At 40.1% G+C, this 10517-nt stretch overlaps 1 gene segment (V, D, J or C); it reads right to left on the reverse strand.

Moving 5' to 3' along the window:
* Positions 1 to 3429: 3429 nt before the first annotated feature.
* Positions 3430 to 10517, reverse strand: part of LOC128772901 (immunoglobulin heavy variable 1-69-2-like) — a 72563-nt gene continuing 65475 nt past the window's right edge. The window contains 1 exon segment of the V gene segment in view: positions 3430 to 3743. Coding sequence covers positions 3430 to 3743 — 314 coding nt within the window.

A 10517-nucleotide genomic window follows, 5' to 3' on the forward strand; every position in this document is an offset into this window, starting at 1 on the left:
AAATCCGACTTCATCCTGGTAAATGATTCTTTTAATGTACTGTTGGATTCAATTTGTAAGTATGTTGTTGATAATTTTTGCATCCATGTTCACCTGGGCAATTAGTCTGTAATTCTTCCTGTTGAAATTTTGGTAGTTTACATGTTTCTGGGAATTTATTCATTTCTTCCAGATGGCCTAATTGGTTGGTATAGAGTTTTTCATAATATTCTCTTATAATTGATTGTAATTCTGGTGTTGGTTGTGATCTGTCCCATGAAATTCATGATTTTGTCTCTTTGGGTCCTTTTTCTTTTCTGTTTGAATAATCTGGTCCAGGAAGTTCAATTTTATTCATTCTTTCAGAAAGCAACCTAAAAGTTTTGTTGATCTGTTCTACTGTTTTTGTTTCTTTCTATGCCATTTATAGGTACTCTATGATTGTTTACCCTCCTCATCTGACTTTAGGCTTCATTTGCTCTTCCTTTTCTAGCTTCTTTAGGTGTAAAGTGGTTGTGTGTTTAAAATTTTATTTTTATCGTGTTAGGCCTGCACTGCTATCTACTTCCATCTTAAATCTGCTTTTGCTGCATCCCACAGAATTTGGACCGTCAACGCTAACATTTTCATTTGCTTCCATGTATTTTTATTTCTTCTTTAATTTCCTGGTCAACCGCTTTATTCTTCAGTGCAATGGTCTTTTACTCCAACTATTAGTGGTGTTTCCAAATTTTTCCTTGTGGTTGACTCCAAGTTTCATAGTGTTCTGATCTGAAAATATGCATGCCATAGTCTCAATCTTTTTGTACTTGTAGGGGCTGATTTATGACCCAGTGAGTGATCTATTCTGGAGAATGTTCCATGTGCACTCGACAAGAATGTATTCTGCTGCTTTAAGATGGAATGTTTTGAATATATCTGTTAAGTCCATCTGCACCTGTGTCATTCAAAGCCATTGTTTCCTTCTTGATTTTCTTCTTACACTATCTGTTCATTGTTGCAAGTGGGGTGTCCCCTACTTACAAGTGCAAGTCCCCTACTACTAGTGTATTATTATCAATGAGTTTTTTTATGTCATTAATTGCTTTACATATTTCAGTGCCCCAATGTGTGGTCATAAATATTTACACTTGTTAGTGCTTCTTGTTGGATAGACCACTTTATGGTATAATGCCCTTCTTCATCTCTTTTTGCAGTCTTTGTATTTTAAATCCAGGTTGCCTGATATGAATATGGTACTACAGCTTTCTTTTTATGTCCAGTAGCATGATAAATTGTTCTGCAACCCCTCACTTTCAATCAACAGGTATCTCTAGGTCTCAAAGGAGTCTTTTACAGGCAGAATATACATGGATCTTGTTTTTTTAATCCATTCTGATACTCTGTGCCTTTTGACTGGACTTTTTAGTTCATTTACATTCACAGTGATTACTGAAAGATATGATATTAGTGTAATTGTGTTATCACAATGTTTCTGTAAAGTAATTTTTTTTTCTGGAGATTTATTCTATTCCTTTCTAATGTTTGTTGCTTTTGGTCTTTCTTTCCCACTCAAAGAGTCCCCTTTAGTATTTCTTGCAGGGTTGGGTTAGGGGTCAGAGACTCCTTTAGATTTTGTTTGTCTGGGAAGCTCTTTATCTCTCCTTCTTCTCAATGACAAACTTCCTGGATAAAGTATTCTTCCCTGCCCATTTTTTTCCCATTCAGCACATTGAATGTATGATGACACTCCCTTCTCTCTTGGTAAGTTTCTGTGAAGGGAACTAACCTTATTTGCCTTGCCTTGTTAGGGACTTCTTTTCTCTTGCTGCTTTTAGGATTTTTCCTTTATCTCTCTATTATGTCAATTTTCTATGATTTCTCTTGGTAATGGCCTACTTTTGTTGATTTTGATAGGAGTTCTCTGTGCCTTCTGGATTTGGATGTTCATTTCCTTCCTTGGGTTAGGGCAACTTTCAGCTACAATTTGCACAGATAAACCTTCTGTCCCTTTTTCCCTCTCTTCTTTTGGGACTCCTCAGAAAGGAATTTTACTACACTGTACAGAGTGGCTGAGTTCTCTAAGTCTACATCCATAACCCAAGAAGTTAGTTTACCCTCTCTTTTCTGATTCCTTATTTTCCATAATTTTATCTTCTATATCACTTAGTCATTCCTCTGCTGCTTCCACCCATTATTATGTGCCGTAAGCATCATGTCTCTTTCATAGAATTTTTAAATTTCACCGTTGACCAGTTTTTATGTCTTTTATCTCTGTGGTATGCATATCCTTGATGTCTTCTATGCTGTTCTCAAGCCCATCCATTATCCTTACTATTGTTGTTTTCAGTTCTGTTTTAGGCCTATTCCTTATATCTGTTTTGATTAGATCCCTGGATATGATCCTTTCTTGTTCTCTCTTTGGGGATGAATTCCTCCATATTCTCATATTGTCTAGGACTCTGTCTTCTTCTGTGTTTTAGAAAACCTGTTATGTTTTCTGCTTCTGAGAGTCATGGCTACATTAAGAAGAGTTCATATGCGGTACGGAGACTGGCGCTTCAGGAAGGGTTTGCGGTGAGTGCTGTGTGCACTGTGTTCTTTCGTTTTGGTGTCTTGGTAAGTGGGCATCACCCAATCCATTACGGTTATGAATAGAATAAAAATAAAAGTGAAGCAAATTCTCTCATTTTTACTTCTTGTGTGCCTGCTTGAGCTGTAACATTGGCTGCCTCTTGCCCTTGGAGTGAAAGTTAAACCATCAGGTCCCCACATTCTCAGACTTGACACTAGTTTGGAATCAGATGAGAATTACACCTTTGACTTTACTGGGTATCCAGCATGTGATAGTATATCATGGGACTTCTCAGCCTATTTAGTCATGTAAGCCAATGTGCTTTGTGTTCTGTTCCTCAGGATTATCCTGACTAATACATGTAGATGCTTTTTCTCTTGTAGTTTCAAGTATTTGAAGAAAACTGTAACACATATAAAGTTCTGAGAAGCAAAGTGACATGAATGAAGTGTCATGGTGTTTGACTGGGACAAGAGCAGGGTGAGGATAACCAGGAGCTATGGGATCCTGTGGTCCTAGATGCAAAGTGAGCGCACCTGGGACTCCTGTAAATGTTCAGTTGATGTGCATCAGGATACGTGTAAACCATCGATATTTAGTACAAGGGTAAGCAATTGTAAGAGACTCTATCTCTTGTTCATGTAAGTATAGTGTTCCTGGTAAAACAAAGTTTGTAAACCAGACCCGAGTAGGTAAGCACAGAATCATGTGTCCAGAGAGGCTTCCTGGGGGAAACTGCTATAAGGAGAGGAAGCCCCAGGCCATGGCACAAAACCTTCCAACAACCCCTACCTGCACCTGCTCCTGGGAACACAAACAGAATGGTGCATAGTGTGCCATTCTGGCGGCCTATCTTCTACAGGGCGGTTTGTGTCTGGGCTCACACTGACAACCCCTCACTGTGTCCTTGCACAGTAATACATGGCCGTGTCTGCAGACCTCTGACTGCTTAGCTCCATGTAGGCTGTGTTTGTGGATGTGTCTGCTGTCAGAGTGAGTCTGCCCTGGAACTTCTGTGCATAGCTTGTAGAATCATCTTCAGGGTCAATGCTTCCCATCCACTCAAGCCCTTGTGCAGGAGCCTGTCGCACCCAGTGAATATAGTAATCAGTGAAGCTGTATCCAGATACTTTGCAGAAGATCTTCACTGATGCCCCAGGCTTCCTCAATTCAGCCCCAGACTGCACCAGCAAAACCTGGGAGTGCACACCTGTAGAGAGGGGACAAGAGTGGATGAAATCAATGTTGACTGGTCCTGGTCCTCTCCTGTGTCCAGGGACTTGGCTGACCCTTAGCTGTCGCCACTGCCACCAGGTAGAGGATTCTCCAGCTCCAGTCCATTGTGAGGGGATGTGTCTCAGGGTCTCCGGTAGAGGATGGCATTGTACGGTGATGCTCTCAGGGCACAGACACACCCATACTTAACCTAGTGCTCTGAGGACTATTTGCATAGCCATGAGACAGAGTATTTCATACACAGGACCAGAACCATCTGGAGACGGTCCCAGAGACCGTGTACATTGGGACTCAGAGAGCACCAGTCTAATCCTTGTTTGAGGACATGGGTCCTTGGCCAGGTTCATGAACTGTGTGCAGAGTGAGCTCCTGCCACTGATTGATAAGACCTTACAGGAAATTCTCCCCATTGTGGACCAGTATTGAATGAGGCAGAGACCACCTGAACCTGTTGTTGGCTCAGATATCTGGACGTCTTATATCTGGAGAAGCATGTCTCCAAACTGCTGCACAAAATGGGGTAATAAATGCGTCCTGGCTTCCATCTCTTAGATGAAGATACCTAAAAGCCCTGGAGTAGCAGCGTCAAGTGTCTTCTCACTGCCTGAGTTCATTAAATGCTCTGATGGAACAGGATATTTAAACACCCTTTAGCATCCCTCATCCTACTCATATTTTAGATTGCTTTCTGGAAAAGGAAACACTGGCTTCCGACAGGAAAGCCTTCCTCACCCCTCGTGCACCTACTCACCTGGGGGGGCAGCCTGGTGCTGGGTAGTACTGAAAGCTCCCTGCAGTCTAGGCCCGGCCCTGCAGGGAAGTTCCTGTCAAGACTCACAGGACATTTATTCCAGTGTCTCTACTCCAGCATTACATGGTGGAGGGGAGCAGAATATGCCACCCCAAATATGCCGCTGGAATGAAACATGCTTGAGAAACAGCCAGTGCAGAGACGCACTGACCATCCTTTGTTCCCTAAACAGAATATAAATCTCCTATGTGAAATACACCCTTTTTGTACCAGGAGGGGAGAAATGTCCTTAGCACCAGAAAAAGGAATTTAGGCCCCAGAATGCTGTGCAGAGAAACCTTAGTTCTTCACTACTGTAGTAACACTAAGCACATTGAAGCTCTCACTTTTTCCCCATTGAGGATGATATTAGTGTTGGGTCATTCATATATGGCTTTTATGATCTCAAGGTGTGCTCCTTCTATCCCTACTTTCTTGAGGGTTTTTATCAAGAAAGGATGCCGTATTTTGTCGAATGCTTTCTCTGCATCTATGGAGAGGATCATATGGTTCTTGTCCTTTCTTTTATTGATGGGATGAATCACGTTAATTACTTTGCAGATATTGAACCAGCCCTGCATCCCAGGTATAAATCCCACTTGGTCGTGGTGAATAATTTTTTTAATGTATTGTAGTATCTGGTAGGCTAATATCTTGTTGAGGATTTTTGCATCCATGTTCATCAAGGAAATTGGTCTATAGTTCTCCTTTTTAGTGTGGTCTCTGTATGCTTTTGGAATCAAGGTAATTCTGGCTTCAGAAAGAGTCTGGAAGTTTTCCTTCCGTTTCTATATTTTGGAACAGCTTCAAGAGAAGAGGTGTTAACTCTTCCTTAAATGTTTGGTAGAATCCCCTGGAAAGCCATCTGGCCCTGGAGTCTTGTTTTTGACAGATTTTTGTTTACTAATACTATTTCCTTACTGGTTATGGGTCTGTTCAAATTTTTATATTTCTTCTTGTTTCTGTTTGGTAGTGTATATGTTTCTAGGAATTTGCCCATTTCTTCCAGATTGTCCATTTTATTGGTATATAATTGCTCATAATATTCTCTTACTATTGTTTTTATTTCTGTTGTGTTGGTTGTGATCTTTCCTCTGTCATTCTTGATTTTACTTATTTGCATCCTTTCCTTTTTCTTTTGGATCAAACTGGCTAGTGGTTTATCAATTTTGTTCATTTTTCAAAGAATCTGCTTCCGGTTTCATTGATTTGGTCTACTGTTTTTTTGGTTTCGATAGCATTAATTTCTTTTGTAATCTTTATTATTTCCTGTCTTCTGCTGGTTTTGGGTTCTATTTGCTGTTCTTTTTCCAGCTCCTTAAGGTGTAAGGTTAGGTTGTGTTTCTGAGATCTTTCTTCCTTCTTTAGGAAGGCCTGGAATGCTATATACTTTCATCTTATGACCACCTTTGCTGCGTCCCACATGTTTTGGGTTGTGGTGTTATCATTTTAACTGACTTCCATATATTTTTTAACTTCCTCTTAACTGCTTGGTTAGCCCATTCATTCTTTAGTAGGATGTTCTTTAGTCTCCAAGTATTTTTTACTTTTCGAAATTTCTTCTTGTGGTTGATTTTGAGTTTCACAGCATTGTGTTCTGAAAATATGCACAGTATGATCTCAATCTTTTTGTACTTACTTAGGGCTGATTTGTGTCCCAGTATATGGTCTATTCTGGAGAACGTTCCATGTGCGCTGGAGAAGAATGCATATTCTGCTGCTTTAGGATGAAATATTCTGAATATATCTGTTAAGTCCATCTGGTCCAGTGTGTCATTCAAAGCCATTCTTTCCTTGTCAATTTTTTGTTGAGATGATCTGTCCATTGCTGTGAGTGGGGTGTTGAAGTCTCCTAATATTATGGTATTACTATCGGTGAGTTTCTTTATGTTTGTGATTAATTGATTTATATATTTGTGTGCTCTCCCATTTGGCACATAAATGTTTACAACTATTGGGTCTTCTTCATCTATAGACCCCTTGATCATGATATAATGCCCTTCTGCATCTCTTGATACAGTATTTTTAAGTCTAGATTGTCTGATATAAGTATGGCTACTCGGGCTTTCTTTTGTTGACCATTAGCATGATAGATGGTTCTCCATCCCCTTATGTTCAATCTGAGGTGTCTTCAGGTCTAAAGTGGGTCTCTTGTGAACAGCATATAGATAGATCTTGTTTTCTTATCCATTCCGTTACCCTATGTCTTTTGATTGGGGCATTGAGTCCACTGAGGTTTAGAGTGAGTACTGAAAGATGTGAGTTTATTGCCATGATGATGCTTGTAGATCTGGAGTTTCTGATGGTGTGCTCTGGTCGTTTGTAATCTTTCTTGCTTTTGATATATATATATATATATATATATATATATATATATATATATATGTATATATATATATTTTTTTTTTTTTCATCTTTTGTCCCCTCAGAGAGTCCCCCTTAAAATTTTTTGCAGGGCTGGTTTAGTGGTCAAAAACTCTTTTAATTTTTGTTTGTCTGGGAAACTTTTATCTCACCTTATATTTTGAATGACAGCCTTCCTGGATAAAGAATTCTTGTCTGCATACTTTCTGATTCAGCACACTGAATAGACTCCGCCACTCCTTTCCGGCCTGCTGAGATTCTGTGGATAGGTGTGCTGCAAACCTGATCTGTCTTCCCTTGTATGTTAGGGACTTTTTTTTCCTTTCTGCTTTCATGATTCTCTCCTTGCCTGAGTATTTTGTGCATTTGACTATGATATGCCTTGTTGCTGGCCAGTTTTTGTTGAATCTAATGGGGGTCCTCAGTGCTTCCTGGATTTTGATGTCTGTGTCTTTGCCCAGGTTAGGAAAGTTTTCCGCTATGATTGGCTCACATAACCCTTCTACCCTTATTTCTCTTTCTTCCTCTTCTGGGACTCCTATGATTCTGATGTTCCTTTTTAATGAGTCACTGGTTTCTCTAATTCTTAATTCATGCCCTTTTGCCTTAATCTCCCTCTTTTTTTTTCTGCTTCATTATTTCCTATTAGTTTCTCCTCTGTATCGCTGATTCTCTGTTCTGCCTCATCCATCCTTACCACAGCTGCATCCATCCGTGATTGCAGTTCAGGTATAGCATTTTTCATTTCATTCTGGCTATTTGTTTTCTTACTTCTCTTAACTCTTCAGAAAGGGATTCTAATCTATTTTTGACTCCATATAGTGTTCTTATTATCGTGTTTCTAAATTCTGGTTCAGACATCTTGCTTGTACCTGTGTTGGTTAAATTCCTGGCTGTCGTTTCTTTGTGGTCTTTCTTTTGGGGTGAATTCCTTTGTTTTGTCATTTTGAAGAGAGAAAAGGAATTAATGAAGTAGAAATATTGAGATAAAACAAATAAAATTACAAAAATATTAAAATTAAAAATTAAACACACACACACACAAATCTAATAGTTAATGCTTGATCCTAGGTGTGTTTTGTTTCGGTGTTGAAAGTGGTTTGACAGATTAGGGAAAAAAAAGGGGGCAAAATAAATCATTTGAGAATTTGAAAAAATGAATACACTGATGTAGAGTAAAATGGGTAGATGGGAGTAAAATAGAATTTGAAAATAATATAGACAAAAGTAAAGTATACAGTAGAAAAAATTAAATAAAAATATTTTTAATAAAAATTATGAATTTTTTGTTCTGTATTTAAGAAAAAAGTAAAGACATGAAAAAGAGAATAAAGATAAAGAAAAGAAAAAAAAGAAATAATTTGATAATTTGAAAAAGTGAATATACTGTAGTAGACTAAAGTAAAATGATGGAAATAAAATGGAATTTGAAAAAATTTACATAAAACTAAAAAAACATACTAATGACAATTAAATAAGATTATTTTGTAAATATGAAATTGATTGTCAAATAGGTTTCTATACAACACCCAATGATCATCCCAACAGGTGCCTTCCTCAATACCCATCACCCACCCTCCCCACCCTCCCACCCCCATCAACCCTCAGTTTATTCAGTTTTTAAGAGTCTGTTATGGTTTGACTCCGTCCCTACAACTTTTTTTTTCCCCCTTCCCATGGTCCTCTGTCAAGTTTCTCAGGATCCAAATAAGAGTGAAAACATACGGTATCTGTCTTTCTCCATATGACTAATTTCACTCAGCACAACACTCTCCAGATCCATCCATGTTGCTACAAAAGGCCACATTTCATTCTTTCTCAATGTCAGGTAGTATTCCATTTTGAATAGATACCACAATTCCTTTATCCATTCATTAGTTGATGGATATTTAGACTCTTTCCATAATTTGGCTATTGTTCAAAGTGGTGCTATAAACATTGGGATACAAGTACCCCTATGCATCAGCACTCCTGTATCCTTTGGGTAAATTCCTAGCAGTGCTATTGCTGGGTCATAGGGTAGACCTATTTTCAATTTTTTAGGAACATCCACACTAGTTTCCAGGAAGGATGCACCAGTTTGCATTCCCACCAACAGTGCAAGAGGGCCTTACATCAAATATAGTGCCTTACATCAATCCCTTGAAGCATTGAGTCAGTCAAACTAACAAGCCTTATGAGGAATCGGGCACATTTTGACACGTTGTTGAACACACTATACATTGTTTTGGAACCGAGAACAAGTCCTTTCAAAATCCCATGATGGGATGAATACAACTTACTAGAGATCCTGGGGGCTGCACTGATATTTGCTTGAGAGAACAGGGGGTTCCTAACCTCCTTATATCCCAGGTTATAAGTAGGTCCCGTTGCATTGGTGTCTGCCACTGAGAAACAACGTGTTCAAACCGTTGGGAATGGCTGAGGGGTCTGATTTCATAGGCAAGGTCATCCAACTTCATGATACCTTCAAGGCCCCCATAGCACGTGTCCATGGTGACCATGGAAAGAGGAATCTCCTCCAGGTAGCCGAGGTAGTAACAGTCTGGAGGGATGAAGGGGTAGTCCATCTGCAAGGCTCCCTGATCATCCTGAGTCATCATCAGCAACTGTCTGGACCAAAAGAGTTTCTTGTGCCTCATGTGGATAACATGGCTCTTGCCCCCGAAATGCAGGCTATAGGACAGCCAGCCAGGCATCTGAACGCCCTTGCCGTGGTGCAACTCCTTCTTGGGAATTACCACCTCAGAAGAGATGTAGCGCCATGAGGGACGACCTTGAGAACCTTGGACAGGAGCCAGCAATGCCCAGAGCGCAAACAGCAAGAGGGGTGCCCTCAGGGTGACCTGGTCCTCTGCCAGCCTCATGCCCCTGCTCAGGGACATCTGCCAGTGAGAATGGATAAATGGAGGATCCTCAGCAAAACCAGGTCTAGACCATCAGACAGAACAGAGGGCTGTACCAGGTGGCCAGCACCCTACACCTCGGGGCCACCTGTGGGGTTAGGTAACAGTCACAGGGTGTGGCATTGGGTGACCCTGCTCATCAGTTCACCTGGGGTGGATGTGGGAGAGTCAGGTGGGCCATGGTCAACAGTGCTCACATGGACATGGGTAGGGACTTGGACCCAGAAACACGGCTGTATTCAACACATTCCATCTTTTCTCCTTCTACTTGGATACGGGATATGCAATTATAACACACTGAACTTCTCTACCAATTCCATGTCCTGTGGTACTGCTGGGTCACTTTCTCTGGATGACTGCTTTTCCTCATTATGGAGACCAATGCTTCCTACTTCCATGGGATATGGAGGTAGACTGTCAATTTTACCTTTGTACGTATTGAAAAACATCGCTTTGTAATGTTACATGTCTTATTCTGGTTGGCTATTAGTTTGCAAGCCATTTGATCCTTTTGGTTTTTGGTTTGAAGCTTCCTCTGTGTTTACTGAGGAAACATTTCCCAGTATTCTGTGTCATTATTGGTGAAGTACAAAGTTGTATTTTAGTATTTTCTTATGCCATCTGGTGAGAACAGAAAGTACTGCTGAAAATGTGTGAGCCCCAGGGGATTTCCCCTCTAATCCCTTAT

The sequence above is a fragment of the Panthera pardus genome, unplaced genomic scaffold (assembly GCF_024362965.1).
Source record: "Panthera pardus isolate Hobbes unplaced genomic scaffold, ASM2436296v1 HiC_scaffold_24, whole genome shotgun sequence".
Taxonomy (NCBI): domain Eukaryota; kingdom Metazoa; phylum Chordata; class Mammalia; order Carnivora; family Felidae; genus Panthera; species Panthera pardus.